Raw genomic sequence first — 21,301 nt, forward strand, 5'->3', positions numbered from 1 at the left:
GTTTCAGAAATTTGGAGGTGATAGAATTGCTGGTAAGAGACTGGCGACTGGTGTGTATATATGTGTGGGCTGCGACTTGATGTAAAATGGATTTCCCTCTATATCCACACAAAGAGGCATTATTCTTATATCACAGAAGAAGAAAGTGAGACTCAGACAGGATAAGGGACCACCCAAGGCCCGCAAGCAGAAAGGTCAAAAGTTGAATCCAAGGCCAACCGTCAGACAATTCTTTGAAGCCTCCTTGTATTTAAAAAACTGTGATTTCTTCATTCTGCTCTGTAGTATACTATGGGGCTTCTTTGCAACTAATTTCTGTAGTGTATACAGAAGTGGAAATATAATTGTTGTATACACGAAACTTATATCATGTTATAAACCAATGTTACCTCAATTAAAAAAAAAAAGTTTCAGGGGCTTCCCTGCTGGCTCAGTGGTTGAGAATCTGCCTGCCAATGCAGGGGACACGGGTTCGAGCCCTGGTCTGGGAAGATCCCACATGCCGCGGAGCAATTGGGCCCGTGAGCCACAACTACTGAGCCTGTGCTCCGCAACAAGAGAGGCTGAGATGGTGAGAGGCCCGCTCACCGCAATGAAGAGTGGCCCCCGCTCGCCGCAACTAAAGAAAGCCCTTGCACAGAAACGAAGACCCAACACAGCTAAAAATAAATAAATAAATTTATAAAAAAAAAAAAGTTTCAGACCACATGCCATTGTGTAAAACTACCATGGGAGAGGATTCCTCCTGCTAATCACAGACACTCCGGGCTGGGCAGTGGAGGGCAATTCCTCGGGTGGGGGAGGGGTGGGACCCCGGCTCTGATCCTATGATCAATCCCCATCACCTCTCTCTCCTCCAGGCTGGTCCCAGGGGACCCAGCTCCCCACTGGCCCCATTGGACCCAAGATGAACTGTTGATAAACAGCAGATCACCCTGTTCCAGAGGAGAGTTTATCCTCAGGAATTCACCAGCCCAGCCCTCCCTCAAGGATCCCAGAGTCTGCTGGGGTGGCTCCTGGCGTCTAATCTGTTCTCCCCTCCCTTATCCTTCAGCTTGACTAATTTGTTCTCGTGGGCGGCTCCAGGCAGGATGTGGTTTGGTTGCTGAGCAATGCAGTGATGGGGGAGAAGCAAACCTGAGGAAACAAGACTCAAGAAAACGCGGTGCTCATGTGGGTGCGTGGTGATTGTTTAGGTTTTTCTTTTTCCCCCTTCACTAAGGGGGAAAGGAACCCAGGGTTTACATGGAGGGAACCCACAGTACTAAATCTGTGCATTGATGGGATGGGGGTGGGTGGGGGAAATAACTGAGCACCTGCGTCTCTGCAGGGGTGTTGAGATCAATAGAACCAGTACCTGCCTGAGGCAGTGACACCTGGTAAGCAAGTGCACCGACAGAGCTGCGGGGAGTGGGGGGGGGAGGGGTGAGAAGTCTGGGGGAGGGGAGGTTTCAACCTGAAACTAACAAACTCCAGGTAGAGGGGACAGCACCGACACTTAGGCAGGCCCTGCTGTGTGGCGGGCACTGGCCCACGCCACGAACACATGTTATATTAGATCCTCAAAACAACATAGGGAAATATTATTCTCATTTTACAGGTGAGGTCAGGTAAGGTGCTCCAGGTCACACAGGTGGGAGGTGGCAAAGGCCAGACCGGGGCTCAGTTCAGGGTCCACTGAGCCTCGCAGAGCCGCTGGGCTGGCAGCAGGGCGAGAGCTGAAGGAAACAGCCTCTGTGGTAACGCCCCAGCGTCTGGGAGCAGGAGGAGGCTTGGACAAAGGGAGAGGCCAGGAGAAGCCTCCAGGGATGCTGGTGGACCTCCTCTCCCTGCCTCGCCCGGCCTCGGGGATTCCCATCTGCTGTCCCCCCTCCCCATGGGCTGTCCTGTCCTCACTTCTGAGTCACTTGCTGGATGGCAGTGCAGGGGTAGGTGGTGAGGAAGTGAGCATCTTGGTCCTGGCTCCCTGAGGGGGGGCCGGGAAGGAGGCTGTGGGGACAGACCCCTGGGTTTGGGGACCTCCTCTTGGCCCCTCTTGGGGGCTCGAGGGTGCTTATCCATCCCGTTCTTTTTTTTTTTTTTTAAAGCTCTCAAATTTATCCTTTTATTATCCTAGCTATACTTCCAAAAGCGAGCTAGCTTTTAAGCTTTCATTCTTTTTTTTTTTTTAATTAATTAATTTTTTTTTTTTGGCTGTGTTGGGTCTTCATTTCTGTGCGAGGGCTTTCTCTAGTTGCGGCGAGTGGGGGCCGCTCTTCATCGCGGTGCGCAGGCCTCTCACTGTCGTGGCCTCTCTTATTGCGGAGCACAGGCTCCAGACGCGCAGGCTCAGTAGTTGTGGCTCACGGGCCCAGTTGCTCCGCGGCATGTGGGATCTTCCCAGACCAGGGCTCGAACCCGTGTCCCCTGCATTGGCAGGCAGATTCTCAACCACTGTGCCACCAGGGAAGCCCCTCCATCCCGTTCTTGGTTCTTGATTCCTCTGTTGGTTAACTCAGCCTGGAGGCACCACCCTCAATTCTAGGTCACAAGTAGGAACCAGCCAGAGAAGAGGCAGCTGACTACCTAAGTAGCAGAAGGTTACTGTGCTCATGGTAGCAGCAGCTGGGGTCTCAGCGTTTTCCCTTCAGCTCGCCCGCCTGTGTCAGGCTGGAAGGAGGTGTCGCTTCACCCTTGGGAAAGAGAAAACAGACTGTGGGCTTGATCATGAGTGAGCAGTGGTTGCAGGGAACAGCGAGGGGCGAGTTCTCTGGTGGGTTCCCCTGGGACGGCCACCAGTGCCACAGTGGACTTAACCCAGAGAGGTTCTCTGTCTCCTGGGCTCTGCTGGCCGCTAGCTAAGGAAAGTTACTCATCTCCCGTCAGCGGCCTCCAAGCCCAGCCAGAATCCTGCTCTCCTGTTGCGGCACAAGGAGAAGATAATCAGACAGGAGACAGCCATCTGCAAAGTTGTAGAAGTGAAGCAATAAAACCAAATACAGAAAAAAAGATAAGAAGGGAATACTCTGGAAATTACGTGATATTGGGAACACTAGCGTTTACTAATGGGTAATAATAACGATCCAGTGTCTATGACGTGCAGGGCTCCTGAAACTTTGTTCGGCCCTAGTGATATAATGGTATTAGGAGAAGGTGGGGAGCGGTATAAGAAGAAGTATAAAAGTAAGTGAAATTATTATCTTTCCTGGAAGGAAGTAAATAAATAATATCAAAAATTTTCAATCAAGACAAAGAAAAATGGAGTACCTAATGTTTATTAGCTACTGTGCTTGATGACTCCCCACTTTGCATCAGGCACTATTCTAAGTGCCTGGTATGCATTCACTCACTTTTAGTTCTCACAATGACCCTGGAAGCAAGGAAACTGGAGCTCAGAGAGGTTAAGTAACTTACTGAAAGCACCCAGCTAGTGGCAGAGCCAGAATTCAAGTCCAGGTTCCTGTCTCCAGTGCACACTCTCACACTCTTCTCTCTCCCAATGTAAGAAATCATTTTAACACATTGATTAACTGCCTAAAGAAAAAGCAAAAAATTAAAGTGGTTTTCCCTGGGAAGGGCTGAGCAGAACCTACTGTGTGAATCGATTTGTTTTAAAGATATGCACTTATTATTTTGGATTGTTTTAACTCTAGGACAGCAAAAGTCCCTTTATAGTAGTTAGTAACCCACCACCTTAAAGATGATGGAAGCAGTTGGATCAAGCGCCAACGAGAAATAAGCCTGATGTGTCCTGATGTTACAACTGTCAGAAACATTGTAGCAGAAACATTGTCAGAAACAGTGTAGCAGAAACATTCGTGTTTATAAAACCAAGGCTCTCTAAGAAAGGTAGGGATGATGACAGGTATAAACCAGAATAATCGGAGTGAACTGTCACCTTAAACAGATACGTTTTCCAGCCGCATCTTGCCCACCCACATCGGCACCCATGGGCTGCTGCCCACTCAAGGGAAGCAAGACTCCCTGCAGGGGAAGTGAATTCCGCAGGCCGGCATATCTGCTACTCCAAAGGCAAGGATGCTCTCGAAGACGTTCAGAGCAGTGTTTAGAAGGGGCACCACAGGTAAGTCCTAACGACTCACATATAGTAATAATAATAATAATAATAATAATAAAAAACAGTAATAATGATTACTATGATCATGTTTTTAGGCCAGGTTGAGTCTGTGAAAGGCCATGAGTTCATAATAATATTCAAATGAGAAGAGTTTAGATAAAGTGTGTCCAAAGAGGTAGATATAAAGGTCCGAAAAGGTAGCTATGCTCCAAAGAAGAGTGAGTATAATGGGAAATATTTCATTGTTAAATGAATTTAATAAGAAGAGGAGTCAAAGTCTATGCAGATATTCTCTTCTGTTTATTTACATGACTATTTAAAAAGGATTGAGGAAGAAAACAAACAAACAAACAGCCCCTGACATCCCAGGCTGGCCTGGCACTCACAATAGGGCGATGCTATTCTCCTGTGGGACGTAAAGACTCTCACAGGACCCCAGCCTCAGACAGGGTTACCCTGAGAGCATGAGGAAATGAGACAGCAAACACTCATCACTGTGCTGCCACCAACACAACACTCCCTCCCTTGGCTGAAAAGCATGACTGACTGTCCTTCTTTACCGATTATACCTTTATCCTCACTCTGGTCTCCCCTCTCCATAGATGGATTTCCTGAGACACCTTCAGTGTGAACTGCCCCCCATTCTCTGCAGCACCCAATCGACAGAGGCCCCATTTCCTTAGAGCCTCCCCCAAATGACCTGACCTAAGCCCAAATCCTAGAATCTTTCTTTCGAACACCTTCTTTCTGCGATGCCCAGGGTTCCCCCTCAGGAAGAGTAACAGACAGCTTGTCCACTATGGGAGTGTGCCTGAGGCTGCAGGCACTGACGGTGTGGATGGAGAGAATACACACGGGCGGCCCCGGCGAGGGTAAGGATGCCGAAAGTAGGTTCCTTTCTCTTTCCAAGCCACCCTTGCTCTGCTCATTCCCCGGCTGGTCCATTTCCAGCTCCTGTTCTTTGTTCTCAGACTTGATCTTAACAACACAGTGTTCCTGTGTCTTGGATGCTTTCCTGCCCACCTGCTCTCATGCAGTTCCACCTCCTCCAAAGCCACCCGCCTCCCCCCTCGACCCTCTGCCTCTCGTCTCAGGGCCTGGACATCAGGTATGTGTTGCCGGGCCCCTCTGCGGCGAGGGGTGACTGTATGACCCAGTCCTGGCTAACGCGGCACAGAAGAACTCAGCAGAGGGGGTCCTGGAGGCTCCCCGCTGTAAGGGACAGGTGGGAGAGGAGAGCTGGCTCGTCCCCTGCATCCTCCTCTGCCTCGAAGCTGCATGAGGCCGGGGGCCAGGGCAGCCAATTGAAATCATGAAACACAGGCACCAGGAGGCAAGGAGGGGGCGGAGGAGGGCTCAGGCAGAAAGGCTGGATCCTGGATGACTCCAAACACTTGTAAATGGGGCTGCGCCCTCGACCTCCTCCTTCTGTCCTTCTCTGCCGTTCTCGGCCTGGCCCTGACCCTCGTCTGCAGCCTCAGCTGGGTGTGGACGCTGGACGCTGCTCCCTCCTGCTGGACTACTCTACGGGGCATCCTCCTCTGTTAGCCTCTGGTCCATAACTTCCCGGAATAGTTGTTGGTGGGAGAAGGGAGGACCCTGGAGAAGCCTGTCCCCACCCAACTGCATAGCCAGACTCGCCCTCCCCTCGCTGTGAGCAGGCAGAGAGTCTCACCAAGCACCTCCCTCCACGTAGCTGCAGGGCCTCCTCCTTGGTCAGGGAAAGGAGGGGTTAAGACAGGATCAAGTTCAGAGTCCTTAGCCCAGCCCCCAGGCTCCAGCTCCTGTTTTCCTCACTACTCCCTGCCTCCCTGGGCCTGGTCCAGGTGCCTGGAGGCCTCCCAGCTGTCTGGCCTCTGATTCCCCGCCAGCCTCCGGGCATTTGCTCAGACTGTCTGTCCCTCCCCCTGCAAGGCCTTTCCCCACCTGCTTCACCAGGTGAAAGGTTACCTGTTCTTGGAGGCCCAGCTCCAAAGCCTCCTGGCCCTGCTTCCTTCCCCCAATTCCTCAACCGGCTCCCCTGGAATGTTGCACTTTCCTGGTCGTGGTTCTATTTGTGTGGAGTTTCTCCAGCTCTGAGACACTGTCAGGGGCCTTGCCTATTCTCTGCTGCCCCTCCTGCTCTAGGGCCTCCGGGGCACCCTCCGCCCTCCCGGGCACAGCCTGTCTGAAATACGAGGTGTGGGACCCGGGACCCGTTAGGGAGACGTGAAACAACCAGCTTCTCGATGACACAGCACAACCTTGTTTCACCTGCAGTCGAGTAATTCCATTTGTTTTCCTAGTCTATCTCGATGTAAAGCTCTTTCTGATAGGTAGTGCTATCAGATTTCTGAATGTTTCTGTTTACGGGAATTCCTTGCTTTCCAAAAGATCATCCTCGGCCAGTATCTTTGTTTGCTAAAGGTTTCGTAAGAACACTCTACATTCAGGTAGCAGGAAACACCTGTATTTCCTCATGTCTCCTTACTCCAGCCATGGTATATATATATACATATATATATTTTTTTTTAATAAATTTATTTATTTATTTTTGGCTGCACACGGGCTCTCTCTAGTTGTGGAGAGAGGGTGGCTACCCTTCGTTGTGGCGCACGGGCTTCTCATTGCGGTGGCTTCTCTTGTTGCGGAGCACGGGCTCCAGGGTGCGCAGGCTTCAGTAGTTGCGGCACGCAGGCTCAGTAGTTGTGGCATGCGGGCTCAGTAGTTGTGGCTCGCGGGCTCTAGAGCGCACGGTCTTAGTTGCTCCGCGGCATGTGGGATCTTCCCAGACCAGGGTTCGAACGCGTGTCCCCTGCATTGGCAGGCAGGTTCTTAACCACTGCACCACCAGGGAAGTCCCAAGGATGTTTTAAATTTAATGTTTAATTGGAATAAAATATACAAAACATAAAATTTACCATTTAAACATTTTTAAGTGTACAGTTCAAGGGCATTAAGTGCATTCACATTGTTGTGCAAACAGCATAACCATCCAATCACAGAACGTTTTACATCTTGCAAAACTGAAACTCTATACTCATTAAACATTAACTCCCCTTCCCCCCTCCCACAGTCCCTGGCAACCAGCATTTTACTTTCTGTCTCTATGCATTTGACTTCTCTAGGTGCCTCATATAAGCAGAATCATATGGTGCTTATCTTTTTGTGACTAGTTTATTTCACTTAGCATAATGTCCTCAAATCTCATCATGCTATAGCACATGTCTGAATGTCCTTTTTTAATGTCAATACTATTCCGTTGTAGGTATACACCACATTTTTCTTATCCTATCATCCACTGATGGAAGCTTGGGTGGCTTCACCTTTGGGCTATTGTGCATAATGTTGCTATGAACAGGAGTGTACCAATATGTCTTCTAGACTCTGCTTTCAGTTAGTTTTGGTCTATAGCCGGAAGTGGATTGGCCGATCACGTGGTGATTCTACATTTAAGTTTTTGAGGCACCGTCATACTGTTTTCCACAGCGGCTAGATGCTGTTATTTTTAAGGCCATATTTTAGCACAACAGTGAGACCAGACCAGGATCTCCTTGGTTGCCTGGCTGCCAGGAGGATAGAGGTTGGTGGTGCCCCCTGGCACATGCCCCAGGATGTCTGGTGGCGTGGCTCTCAGAGCCCCCTCTCCACTCTCACACGCCACTTCTTGCCCCTCCTGTTCTGGGATCTGCTGAACTTGAGTCTATTTCCTCTCTCCGGGTAAAGGTTGTCAGCAAAGTACTTAGTGTTGACACTTAGCAGAGTGCCTTTCAACTTCAAATGTCTAATCCAAATCAATTACTCAATTACCTGTTTTAAATTAGGATCCAAAATCTGTTGTTAACTCTGAGAATGTGTCCAATTCTCTTAAACATTATACTGTCGACTGAAAAAAAGGCACAACGTGAGACCTGTGAGTTAAGTTTCATCTGGGGTGAAATGAGGACTGCAGCCCAGGAGACAGCATTTCAGATAGCTCTGAGAAACTGCTCCAAAGAGGCGGGGGGAAGGTCAGTATATATGTGATTTTAGTGAAGGGAGAGTGCATACAATCAAGCTCATATTTTTTGCAGAAGGTTTCTGCTAGTCTCATGAAGGTTACTGCTAGTCACGAGCCCGCCATGTCACCATGAAGGATTTTAGTGCTGTTCTAGGTACGAGGAGATGCAAGGATTGGGCTCATAAAATCTTCTCCTGAAAATACCTAACTCTCTGTTCTGCCAGTTTTTCCCAGAGCACAGAGGGCCTCATTCCCGATCTCCACCCTGGACTCCTTTCAGGGGGTGTGGAAGGTCAGCAGCTGCAGCAGCTCATGATTTAAACCTTGTAGAGGCAGATGGCAAGTGCCAACGGCAGGTGCCAATTTGTAGTTGACAATACGTACGTTAAAATGAAACACACTTGTCTTGATTTCAACATAAAAATATTAAAAGAGTGGGCTTGATTTTATTGGTCATCTTTATACTTAGTTCTTAACCTTCCAGAGGCTGACAACTGCTAAATCCCTCAGGGCCCAATTTTCCCGCCTGAGGAAAGACCAGTAGGACTGTCCAGTGGACGATGCTGGCGGCCTGGCAGCCAGAGGCCGAGACCAGTTCCCCTGAGGTCACCAGGTGCTGTCTGCAAGGAGTGTGATCCCCTGTGCTCCGCACCTGGTGCCCGTCTCTGCCAGCCACTCGGAGGACCCAAAAGCCCCCATGGTCACACGCTCAGTCTAAAGCTCCCTATCCACTCTCACTGTCCCTATAAGAAAGGACAATGGGCAGGGGGGTCGCGGTTTTAGACACACACCTCCTGATGTCCAGCATGTGGGAACCATCCGCACCTCCCCCCGGGTATAGAGAGATTGGGTGAGCAGGGCTCGCGGGGGCCGTGGCCCCGTGCCTCTGGCTGCTGACCTTTCCAGACTCCACCAGGTGACGCTGGTGACCTCTGCCAGGCACCTTCCTAAGGAGTTTTCTGGTTACTTCCTCCCTGAGTTGGTATCGCCATCACCGTGGGCTGAAATTGCTGTGGACCAAAGCTTTCAGCCAAGGCCTCGACTCTGGAGCTGTAGCCATCCTGGGGGACTTCTCTTGTGATGTTGGGGGTCACATTGAGGCCGATTTTATAGTCACTAGATCTTTAGGGTCTCCAAATGGGGTGGTCTCAGCTTATGACCATGGAGTGAAGAGATGCTTAATCCTCACCTCGATTTGAGTCTACAGCCCCCGTCTAGTTGCTCTACCATGAGCCTGTCTTTATGGAGGCCTCTAATGTTCGGTGACCATTCTGCATTCTCATCAGAGGACATTTTATGTCAACCTGGCTGCAGCTCATATGGATGTTTAATCCAGTTCTGCATCTCACAGTGGTTTTGTCTGGCTAAAGTCATGCTAGTGAAAGGGAAAAGAATCAGGAGGAAGGAAGTTTACAGAAAACAATGACAAAAAATAACTTTAAGCAAGGAGCAGTGTTTGCAAGTGTCAAATGTCAAATGTCAACCTTGGTTTGAATCTTTGGCCCTCCCCTGATTTGGTGGAAGAAAGCTCCGGCCTCTCCCCTCCCCTCAGATTCCTTATCTGCAAAATCACATTATATACCTGGCATATGTTACAGGTGATTGTAAGAACAGACTTACAGTGTGTGTGGTCGTCATGGGATAACACCCATCACTCCTCCAAGGGCCTCACAGTCTGTTGGTGGAAGGTCTTCCTTCAAGGAGCCCGAGGCAAGATGTGCTGAGCCCAGTAGGACCTGGAATGTCAGGGCTGGACTTGTTTCTCTAAGGGGATCAGCATCAGGGTGAGAATAGCCCAGGGTGAGGCCTAGTAGGCAGAGTGTTTGTTTGACCTGAGTGACTCAGAGGTTGAGGGCTTTCACTTTCCATTTTGCTTCTCCGGGTATATCTGGGCCCAGAGGGTGTGTGTGGTTATTGCAGAGACGCACAGCTAGTGGCTGCATCTTCACGGCTGAGAACAACTGGATCTTGTTCACACTCGGCCAGAGGATGATTCCTGGGTAAGCAGGGGGGTGTAGGATCCCCACCCATCCTCAGGACAACTGTCTGAGAAAAGTATGACTGTCACTGATTTACAGAAGAAGGGAGATCGAAGCTCAGAGAGATGAGGTCATGGGCCCGAGGTGGCAGGCTAAGCAGGGGCAGAGTCTGGATTTGGAGGCAGGTTTGTCTGACTGCTTCCTCCCGCCCCGAAACAGTGCAGAGGGAGGGCGACACCTGCTCAGGTGAGCTCAGCTCGAGATGCAGACTCCTGAGGCCTGAGTGGTGGCCCCAGGAGGAAGGTGGGTGTTGGGGGTTACTCCGTCCTTTGGGAAATTTGGAGGAAGCAGAGGGGGTGGAGTTGGGTATGGATGTCAGAATCTCTCCTCCTGTGGCCTGGCCACCTTGAAGCAGCCCCCAGGGTGCTGCGGTGACGCTGAAGGGGCTCAAGGATTTCTTCGGAGATACAAGGAATCAAGGTTTGTTCACCCACCCTGTCTCTGAGTGCCTGCTCAGTGCCAGGCCCTGGGGGGATACTGAGGCCTGAGAGGGGAGGGCCAGGAGACCAAGCAGGGAGATGCAGGGCTTTGTCTTCCGGTGCTCACCGGGCCCACTGCTCAGGATGCGGGTGATGGGTTGTCCTGTGCGGGGAAGATGGTCCCGCTGAGGAAGTGGGGTGACCCGGCTGCAGAGACCTGCACCGTGTTTGCTGTTGGGCAATCTTGAGATGAAAAGTCAAACTGTACACCTGTGTCAAAGAAAATAATAAAAAATGTGTAATCGGAGTAGAAAAGGGTTTTCTTTGAACTAACCGAGGCCTCTAGCCCAGAAGACAGCCTCTCAGATAACTGTGAGGAACTGCTCTGGAGAAGCAGGCTTTTCAGCACAGGTTTATGTCTTGTCAGAACAAAGACCATCAGACGAGTCAGGGATAATTTTCTTCAAGGTTTCACAAAATACAGAACAGCATGTACACAGCGAGTCAGTATGGCCTTGGCACCTAGGAAGGAAATCCTAACATGGAAGGAATACCGCATTGGCTTCCCAGGAAGGGAGGCATTTCATCTTTATTTTTAACAGGGACATTCTTTACTTCTGGTCAATGCGCCGTCTTCTTTAATAACTAAAATCGATGTATGTTGTATGTTTGATAGGCCCAAAACAAGTGTTTTAGTTATAGCATAAATTCAAGTAAACTCTTGTATAAGCCAGAATCACATTCCATGGGGAGGGAGCAGCCTGTGCAAAGTGGGGTGTAATCAGAGGCCAGGCAGCTGGGAGGCCTCCAGGCACCTGGACCAGGCCCAGGGAGGCAGGGAGTAGTGAGGAAAACAGGAGCTGGAGCAGTAGGAGGGCCTGGGGGCTGGGCTAAGGACTCTGAACTTGATCCTGTCTTAACCCCTCCTTTCCCTGACCAAGGAGGAGGCCCTGCAGCTACGTGGAGGGAGGTGCTTGGTGAGACTCTCTGCCCGCTCACAGCGAGGGGAGGGCGAGTCTGGCTATGCAGTTGGGTGGGGACAGGCTTCTCCAGGGTCCTCCCTTCTCCCACCAACAACTATTCCGGGAAGTTATGGACCAGAGGCTAACAGAGGAGGACGCCCCGTAGAGTAGTCCAGCAGGAGGGAGCAGCGTCCAGCGTCCACACCCAGCTGAGGCTGCAGACGAGGGTCAGGGCCAGGCCGAGAACGGCAGAGAAGGACAGAAGGAGGAGGTCGAGGGCACAGCCCCATTTACAAGTGTTTGGAGTCATCCAGGATCCAGCCTTTCTGCCCGAGCCCTCCTCCGCCCCCTCCTTGCCTCCTGGTGCCTGTGTTTCATGATTTCAATTGGCTGCCCTGGCCCCCGGCCTCATGCAGCTTCGAGGCAGAGGAGGACGCAGGGGACGAGCCAGCTCTCCTCTCCCACCTGTCCCTTACAGCGGGGAGCCTCCAGGACCCCCTCTGCTGAGTTCTTCTGTGCCGCGTTAGCCAGGACTGGGTCATACAGTCACCCCTCGCCGCAGAGGGGCCCGGCAACACATACCTGATGTCCAGGCCCTGAGACGAGAGGCAGAGGGTCGAGGGGGGAGGCGGGTGGCTTTGGAGGAGGTGGAACTGCATGAGAGCAGGTGGGCAGGAAAGCATCCAAGACACAGGAACACTGTGTTGTTAAGATCAAGTCTGAGAACAAAGAACAGGAGCTGGAAATGGACCAGCCGGGGAATGAGCAGAGCAAGGGTGGCTTGGAAAGAGAAAGGAACCTACTTTCGGCATCCTTACCCTCGCCGGGGCCGCCCGTGTGTATTCTCTCCATCCACACCGTCAGTGCCTGCAGCCTCAGGCACACTCCCATAGTGGACAAGCTGTCTGTTACTCTTCCTGAGGGGGAACCCTGGGCATCGCAGAAAGAAGGTGTTCGAAAGAAAGATTCTAGGATTTGGGCTTAGGTCAGGTCATTTGGGGGAGGCTCTAAGGAAATGGGGCCTCTGTCGATTGGGTGCTGCAGAGAATGGGGGGCAGTTCACACTGAAGGTGTCTCAGGAAATCCATCTATGGAGAGGGGAGACCAGAGTGAGGATAAAGGTATAATCGGTAAAGAAGGACAGTCAGTCATGCTTTTCAGCCAAGGGAGGGAGTGTTGTGTTGGTGGCAGCACAGTGATGAGTGTTTGCTGTCTCATTTCCTCATGCTCTCAGGGTAACCCTGTCTGAGGCTGGGGTCCTGTGAGAGTCTTTACGTCCCACAGGAGAATAGCATCGCCCTATTGTGAGTGCCAGGCCAGCCTGGGATGTCAGGGGCTGTTTGTTTGTTTGTTTTCTTCCTCAATCCTTTATAAATAGTCATGTAAATAAACAGAAGGGAATATCCCCATAGACTTTAAAACTCCTCTTGTTATTAACTTCAATTAACAATGAAATATTTCCCATTATACTCACTCTTCTTTGGAGCATAGCTACCTTTTCTGACCTTTATATCTACCTCTTTGGACACACTTTATCTAAACTCTTCTCATTTGAATATTATTATGAACTCATGGCCTTTCACAGACTCAACCTGGCCTAAAAACATGATCATAGTAATCATTGTTATTGTTATTATTATTATTATTATTATTATTATTATTATTATTACTATATGTAAGTCGTTAGGACTTACCTGTGGTGCCCCTTCTAAACACTGCTCTGAACGTCTTCGAGAGCATCCTTGCCTTTGGAGTAGCAGATATGCCGGCCTGTAGAATTCACTTCCCCTGCAAGGAGTCTTGCTTCCCTTGGGTGGACAGAAGCCCATGGGTGCCGATGTGGGTGGGCAAGATGCGGCTGGAAAACGTATCTGTTTAAGGTGACAGTTCACTCCGATTATTCTGGTTTAACCTCTGTTCTTATCCCTACTTTTCTTAGAGAACTTGGTTTCATCAACACGAACGTGTCTCCTACACTGACAGTTGTCACATCAGGAAACATCAGGCTCATTTCTTGTTGTCACTTGATCCAGCTGCTTCCATCATCCTTAAGGTGGTGGTGCCTGAAACCAACCCATTCTTATGGCTTACTTACTAAAGTGACTTCTGCTTTCTTAAAGTTAAAAGAACACAAAGGAATAAGTGCATATGGTTAAAACAAATCAATTCATGCAGAGGGTTCTGCTCGTTACTTCCCAAGGAAAAGCTTTTTCTTTAGACAGTTAATCGATATCTCTAAATGATATTATCACATTGGGAGAGAGAATAATGTGAGCGTGTGCTCTGGAGACAGGAACCTGGACTTGAATTCCTGCCCTAGCACAAGCTGGGTGCTTTGAGTAAATTACTTAACCTCTCTGAGCTTCAGTTTCCTTCCTTACAGGGTCCTTGTGAGAATTAAAAGTGAGTGAATGCATACCAGGCACTTAGAATGGTGCCTGGTACAAAGTGGGGAGTCATCAACCACAATAGCTAATAAATATTAGGTATTGTGTTCTTCTTTTTCTTGATTTTAAAATTTTGGTATTATTTATTTACTTTACCAGGAAAGATAATGATTTCATTTATTTTTCTACTTTTGCTTATACCCCTCCCTACCTTCTCCTAATATCATTATATCACTAGTTTTATATCCTCTATTAGAAAACTTTGTAGTTGTAAGCACTTTATTTATGCCTTCATTTCTTAGGCCCTCAACTAGAGCCAGTACTTCTTGACTCCCCACTTTGAAAAATGAGATATTAATCCTCCTCCTCCCTTCAGTGTTTCACCTCCCAACTTCTAGCAGTGTAATTTAATGTTTATATTGATTAACAAGTACATTTACTTCTCATATTTAAAGTGTTTTATTTTAAAAGATAAAAATTATTTTATAATGACTATAAATGAAATACAAACTTAAAAATGTTTGAATCACTATATTTTACACCTACAAATTATATAATGTCTATCAGCTGTACTTCAATTTTAAAAAGTCTCGAAAATAATCAAAATTGGAAAGCCAGGACTTGCACATAAATAAATTTACTTTAGATTTTTTTAAAAAATCAAACAGGGTTTACATTTTTGTGATGTTTTAAATGCTGTTTTCTTTTTTCCTTTAACATCGTTTTTGGAGTATAATTGCTTTACAATGTTGTGTTAATTTCTGCTGTATAATAAAGTGAATCAGCTATATGCACAGTATATCCCAATATCCCCTCCCACTAGGCCCTGCCCCACGCTCAAACGTCACCCCGCCTAGGCCCCGCCCCACACTCAAACGTCACCCCCCCCCACTTCCCGACCCACCCTAAACCCCACCTCTGCCTAAGTTCCACCCCCGCCTAAACTCCGCCCCCATAGCCAAGGCTTTTTTTTTTAAACTCTTTTAGATTAGGGTTCTGTTTTACCTTGTTGATTCATTGTTGATGATTCTTTTACATTTTTATTTTTCCTAATAAATCTTTTATTTTTCTAATTTTATTCTTTATACTTTGTTATTGCTCTCTCCTTTTGGCTTGTTCCCCCCCCCCTTTTTTCTGTTGTGGTTTTATTTTACCTTGTTGCAGTTGTTTCTATTATAGTTTTATTTTTCCTAAAGTATTTTTTATCTTTCTATTTTTATTTTGTTTTTTATTCTTTGATATTGTACTACTCCTTTTTTCTTTCTTTCTTTTTTTTTTTTTTACCACACCGCGAAGCTTGTGAGATCTTGGTTCCCAGGCTGGAGGTCGGGTCTCAGCTCCTGTGGTGGGAGTCCCGAGTCCAAACTGCTGGACTAACAGAGAACCTCAGACCCCAGGGAATATTAATTGGAGTGAGGCCTCCCGGAGGTCCTCATCTCAGCAACAAGACCCCGGCTCTATCCAACTGCCTGCAAAGTTAGTGCTGTGGGTTCCCTCCATGTAAGCCCTGGGTTCCTTTCTCTCTCAGTGAAGCAGGAAAAAGAAAAAGATGTCATTAAGTATTTCCAGGAGAGAGTGCGCAGGGAAAAACTGCAACACCTGCTCACTGAAGACGAAGGCTGGAAGAGATTTCTGGCTGAGGCTGATTTGCCCAGGTAACCTGCAGGGATGCAGCAGAAATGTCACCCACATCCCCCTGCCCCAGGCTAGTTTCCTCCTGGCAGACACACCAGGCAGGATGCTATGGTTGGGGTCGAGGATGTTCCTTCTCAAGCTTCCATGGGGAATGTTTCCTCCTTGTCATTTGCTGGCAGTGAACAGCCTCAGGTTGAGAAGAGATGAAACCTGCAAGGAAGGGGCATGTTATGACCTTGGACAAGTTACTGAACTACTCTCTGCCTTAGTTTCTTTATCTGTTCAATTTTATTGTGAGGAAACTGAGATAATGTATGCAAAGTGCTTTGCATGACACATAGTAGGTGCTCAATTAATATTAACTTTTAAAAAGCTTGTTGGGAAGAGATGGGGCCAAAGAGCTTTTTTTCCTAGAGATGAGGCCCAAGCAGGACTCTTATTTGGGACAAGTCAGAAAATCCTGACACCATCAGTTTGCCTTCCTGGGGATTCTGGCTGGAGCCCTTTTATTCCCCACCTTAGGAACTGTACCAACACTGCAGGATCCTGCTGGCCCATAAGGCAGAGAGGCTGGAGTGGAATTGGATGGAGCTGGGTTGGATCCTGGCTCTATCCCTGCCCAGCTCTGGGGCTCTGAGCTTAAGAGTTGGGGTCTCAGATCTGTCATATGTCCAGTGGGAATAGCAATTCAATCTGATGGATTGTGGTCATGGACTTAAAGTGAACTGCAGGGTCAGAGGCGGGGAACCAAGTGCAATCATCTCATCCAAAGGCCCAGGGAGGCCTGGACCAGGGTCAGACCCAGGGGTCAGGATGGAGCAGAGGGGTCCAGGTTGGAGGACTAGTAGGAAGGCTTGGGCAGCAGAGCCAGGACTAGAGTGAGACGAGTGGGTCCCTAGGACACAAAACTGAAGGGGCTGTGACCCTAGCAGAGGCCCTGTGAGTGGGAGAGGGGACATTTCTTCCCTCCCTGACTTGATCCCCTCATGCTGGGCGTAGATGACCGTGAGATATGAGCTGACCGTGTCCTCCACACCCTGCCTGGGACCTGGGGTTCTCCATTGCCATCTGGGACCCTCTTCCAATCTACATAGAGTAGCCCTGACTAGTGGGAAGGCCGTGTGGCTTAGTGAGACCTCCAGCATCACAATGAGTGGCTGCCAATTTTGTGTAATTTGAGGGATTCTGACGAGACTTTACAAGTCCCCACCAAAGAGGAAAATTCTTCCTCCACCAGCTTGTGCAAATGCAGGTCTCTTCAGGCTTAGCAGTTCACATGGATGTTTCTTAAAGTCTCCTGAATCTTTGAGAGGTTCCATAAAGTTGCACATGGCCTTGGTGTGCAGGCATGTGAAGCTGTTCACCAGCTAAGGTATGAGTTAAGCTGGTGACCCCTGAGAGGTCGGGGGTGCTGGGTGATGGGTCAGGAATCAGTGAGGCGGGCTGGAGAGTCCAAGGGGAACCAGAGTTAATAGCATATCACCTGCTTCCCAGTCAACTGCGGCAGTGGATGGACCCAGTGACCTTCAGCTGGGAAGGCCAAGGGCATCAGTCTTGGAAGACAGCAGATGCCAGGCAAAATGATCGTTAAGGTCACTTTTAGCTCTGAGTTTGGGTTTTTTTTTTTTTAATTCTAAGTATGCAGAGCTAGCCGTTCCTCAAAGTATGAGGGCACGGTCCCCAGGACTGTCCTTACATTTGACACCAATGGCAAATTTGGGAGATCCCCAAAGCTACCATCAGGTCTGAGAATTCCCTAGAATGAGGCACAGAACTCCCTGAAAACTGTCACGATCCCAGTTACGGTTTATTACAGGGAAGGATGCCGGTTCCCATCAGCCACAGGGCAGAGTCTGGGCGGGTTTCACACAGGAAGCTTCCATTGTCCTCAGGACGTGTCACTGTCTTGGATTCAGTGTGTGGCAGGGCACACGGAGCACTGCCCACCAGGGACGTTCACCCTGTTTAAAGAAATATATTCTGACACTTGTTAAAACAATAAGGAAGACTCTCTTCAGGACTATCGTGATAGGTGTGAAGACCATTGCAGCAGAGGAGACAGATGGGCTCAAGTCCGAATACAGCAAAGATGAGTGGGGATTTGTAGCCGATGATCAGAGTGAGGGGGGTGGGATGGAAAAATCACTGAGAGGAGACATCGAGGGCAGGGGGATTCTTGTTGAAATTTGCTAACAGGATTCTTGCTAAAAGCAAGTAAAGGACTTATGCATCAAAGGTGGGAGATGAGGAGTTTGATCAGATATCAAACATGATAAGATCTAAACAGTGGGAAGGCTTCTCACTAAACTGACTTGGACGAATTTTTGCTGAGACTGGGCAATACAGGCCGTCAACGACAGGACACCAAAGGCGGAGGTTGAGGCCTATTGGAGAAGAGGGCTCAGAAGAGCCTGACTAAAACTTGACCAAGGAGAGAACATTTTTCAACAGGACCCTCAGTGTATGGCGTTTTATTTGGGCTCAGTCACGTGCTGCCTGCACAGCTGACCTGTTGTCTCCTGCCCTCCCAGAGGTCAGACTAATGCCTTAGTGTCCAGCTCCTCCAGAGGTCAGATGTGATACCACGTGACCCAGAGGCCCCATCACATGTCACCCTGTTAGACTGTCCAGTGGCCAAAGGCCCAGGCAGACGAGGACACTCCTATCAGCCAAAATATTCTAGGGGCTTAGGGACCCCTTCCCAGTAGCCAAGGGCAAAGAGCCGGTTGACTCTTCACTACACACTAAGGTTCTCTGAAAGAAGGTTTTTCTGCTCCAATCCCACTTCTCTGTGTTCATCTGTGGAGTTCCCACTCTACCTACTCTTTGGAAGTGATTGTGTTGACCTGCCGCTGAGGCGTCTTTATCAAATCCCTATCTTAAGAGTGTCCTTGTCCACAGATGAATGGATAAAGAAGATGTGGCACATATATACAGTGGAATATTACTCAGCCATGAAAAGAAACAAAACTGAGTTATTTGTCGTGAGGAGGATGGACCTAGAGACTGTCATACAGATTGAAGCAAGTCAGAAAGAGAAAAACAAATACCGTATGCTAACACATGTATATGGAATCTAAAAAAAAAAAAAAGGTTCTGATGAACATAGGGGCAGGACAGGAATAAAGACGCAGATGTAGAGAATGGACTTGAGGACATGGAGCATGTGAAGGGTAAATGGGGACGAAGTGAGAGAGTGGCATGGACATATATACACTACCAAATGTAAAATAGATAGCTAGTGGGAAGCAGCCGCATAGCACAGGGAGATCAGCTCGGTGCTTTGTGACCACCTAGAGGGGGGGGTTAGGGAGGGTGGAAGGAAAATGCAAGAGGGAGGAGATATGGGGATATACATATGCATATAGCTGATTCACTTTGTTATACAGCAGAAACTAACACAACACTGTAAAGCAATTATTCTTCAAGGAAGATGTTAGAAAAACTTTTTAAAATAAAGATAAGGATACAAAGAAAAAAAAAGAGTATCCTAAGATGAACTTTTTTTATTTATTCCATGACTGAATAAGTATATGGAGCATCTACAAGGTACAAAACGTGTTTAATGTTGAAAAAAAAATTTACATTTGTAAAATTCTTTTCTATTTGATTTATAATAAAATCTCTATAATTTATTTATTTATTTTTAAACTGAATATTTCAGCTTACTTTTTTTTTTTTTTTAAACTTTGGGTTTATTTTATTTATTTATTTATTTATTTATGGCTGTGTTGGGTCTTCGTTTCTGTGCGAGGGCTTTCTCTAGTTGTGGCAAGCGGGGGCCACTCTTCATCGCGGTGCGCGGGCCTCTCACTATCGCGGCCTCTCTTGTTGCGGAGCACAGGCTCCAGACGCGCAGGCTCAGTAATTGTGGCTCACGGGCCTAGTTGCTCCGCGGCATGTGGGATCTTCCCAAACCAGGGCTCGAACCTGTGTCCCCTGCATTGGCAGGCAGATTCTCAACCACTGCGCCACCAGGGAAGCCCCAAAATATCTATAATTTATGTAGGATAGATCTTGTTGAGCCTATTTTATGGACAAGCAATCTATCTTTCTAATCCCTTGACCTTCATTGTTACAGAGAAGAGGCAGATGCACTACATGAATATCTGAATGAGCTGAAAGCAGACTTGGCCATGGGGGATCAAGACACACTCCAGCAAGACCAGCTGGACAGGAAGAGGTTTCTGGAGGGGTTTCCTCGGATGAAGCAGGAGCTTGAGGAGAGCATAAAAAAGCTCCACGCACTTGCAGACAAGGCTGACAAGGTCCACAGGGGCTGCACCATCTCCAACATTGTGGCCAGCTCCACTGGCGCTGTGTCTGGTGTCCTGACCATCCTTGGCCTGACTCTGGCACCCGTGACAGCGGGGACAAGTCTGGCACTCTTTGCCACTGGGTCAGGGCTGGGAGCAGCGGCTGTTGTGACCAGTATGTCCACCAGCATCGTGGAAGGTGTAAGCACGTTGGCAGCAGAAACCGAAGCCAGTCGCCTTACGTCTACTGCCGTCATCAAAGAGGTGTTTGAGGGGGTTGTACGTAACAGCACAGCCCAGTTGGCTTCTTCTACAGGGAGAGTCTTCCAAGCCGTGGAAGACGTTAAGAACAACGTCTGTGCCATCAAGTTGGCCAAAAGCAACCCTGGCTTAGCAGCCAGGGCTAAGCGCTTCACGACCACTGGGCAAGTCTCAGTCAAAGGCAGGAAGCAGGTGCAGAAAGCTTTTGGAGGTACGGCACTGGCAATGACCAAAACGGCCCGGGTTGTGGGTGTGGCCACCGCAGGTGTCTCCCTTCTGATGGATGTGGCCTTCCTGGTGAAAGAGGCAAAGCACTTGCATGAGGGGGCAAAGACGGAGTCGGCTGAAAGGCTGTGGCAGCTGGCCCGGGAGCTGGAGAAGAAGTTGGAGGTGCTCACCCGGACCTATGAGAGTCTGCGGTAGGGCCTGACTCAGCCACTCCCCAAGCTGTGCAGGGACCAGGGACACGTGCAGGGCTAAGGTGCAGAGGCACCTCGTTAGAGGGAAAAAGAGAGTGAGATAAAAAGATAAAAGAGGGGAAGCTGGGCTGGTCTCTCTGACTCTTGTTTTGGTCTGTTGGCTGGGCTATGCCATTTTCCTAGAAGAAGAGAAATCCTTAAACCCTCTTGTATTCAAAACATGTAATTTTCATCCCTAAATTCTCCCTCTTGGCTCGAGCTGAGTCACAAAACTTCAAGTACCGCTGTTCAAAAATTATTTCAAAAAATCACAGAATAAATGTCACCTTTTGTCTCCATCTCTCTAGATCAATTTCCACTGCAGTAGTTTTTAAAAACCTTAATAGGAAACTGAAACCTTTTTATTTGCCCAACAATCCCATGATCAGGGAGCCAAGTTCATTGACCCAGCCCTGACCTCATCCTCTGTCTCTCTAAATGCCTGTTGTTGGCGTGTAGATGGGAGATGCTGTGACATACCATCAGATGTGATCTCTCTTGCTCTTATATTTCTTTATCCCTCCATGTTGCCCCTCTGAGCATTTCACCAAAGGCCTCTATCATCCCAAGGGGACCACAGCCAGAAATCAAACATAGAAATTTCTGGCTTTTGTGTTCATCGATTTTTTTTATTAGAGTTGATTTATAACATTGTGTCAGTGGGACTTCCCTGGTGCCGCAGTGGATAAGACTCTGTGCTCCCCAGTGCAGGGGGCCTGGGTTCGATCCCTGGTCAGGGAACTAGATCCCACATGCATGCCACAACTAAGACCTGGTGCAATCAAGTAAATAAATAAATATTAAATATATATATATATATGTATATATATTGTGTTTCAGGTATACAG

The 21,301-nt window shown here is 48.5% G+C and overlaps 1 protein-coding gene, 1 long non-coding RNA gene and 1 pseudogene across 8 annotated transcripts in view; 2 read left to right on the top strand and 1 right to left on the bottom strand.

The window, feature by feature from the left end:
* The window catches only part of LOC309609205 (apolipoprotein L2 pseudogene), an 18,535-nt pseudogene extending 12,342 nt beyond the window's left edge, over positions 1-6,193 (bottom strand). Inside the window, exons 1-2 of the transcript XR_014249725.1 lie at positions 6,008-6,193; positions 2,566-2,672 (exon numbers count right to left, since the gene is read on the bottom strand). The product of XR_014249725.1 is annotated as an apolipoprotein L2 pseudogene (transcript). The remainder of the gene's footprint in view (positions 1-2,565; positions 2,673-6,007) is intronic.
* LOC309609196 (apolipoprotein L3-like) lies at positions 2,846-20,752 on the top strand. Of its 6 annotated transcripts, XM_082350368.1 has the most exons (3): positions 2,846-4,944; positions 5,029-5,165; positions 19,560-20,752. In XM_082350368.1, the coding sequence occupies exons 2-3, from the start codon at positions 5,065-5,067 to the stop codon at positions 20,416-20,418; spliced, it is 960 nt and encodes a 319-aa protein (XP_082206494.1). In that variant the 5' UTR covers positions 2,846-4,944; positions 5,029-5,064; the 3' UTR covers positions 20,419-20,752. The 6 variants fall into 6 exon arrangements, with proteins under 6 accessions (XP_082206494.1, XP_082206495.1, XP_082206496.1 ...); XM_082350369.1 differs by lacking the exon at positions 2,846-4,944 and having other exon boundaries at positions 5,069-5,165; XM_082350370.1 differs by lacking the exons at positions 2,846-4,944; positions 5,029-5,165 and adding an exon at positions 9,896-10,036.
* Positions 12,690-15,126, top strand: LOC309609207. The gene is made up of 2 exons (XR_014233312.1): positions 12,690-12,760; positions 13,396-15,126. It is a non-coding gene; the product is annotated as an uncharacterized lncRNA (long non-coding RNA).
* Positions 20,753-21,301: the final 549 nt, after the last annotated feature.

This window comes from Balaenoptera borealis (genome assembly GCF_965194805.1).
Source record: "Balaenoptera borealis genome assembly, chromosome: 13".
NCBI classification, from domain to species: domain Eukaryota; kingdom Metazoa; phylum Chordata; class Mammalia; order Artiodactyla; family Balaenopteridae; genus Balaenoptera; species Balaenoptera borealis.

What these genes read in the sequence shown, in the direction of transcription:
- LOC309609196 (XM_082350367.1), top strand. Translation starts at nt 10,149, where the DNA reads ATGGGCCCGAGGTGGCAGGCTAAGCAGGGGCAGAGTCTGGATTTGGAG. An exon ending in GGAGGGCGACACCTGCTCAG is followed by an intron (nt 10,262 to 19,559) that starts GTGAGCTCAGCT and finishes TCATTGTTACAG; the next exon opens with AGAAGAGGCAGATGCACTAC.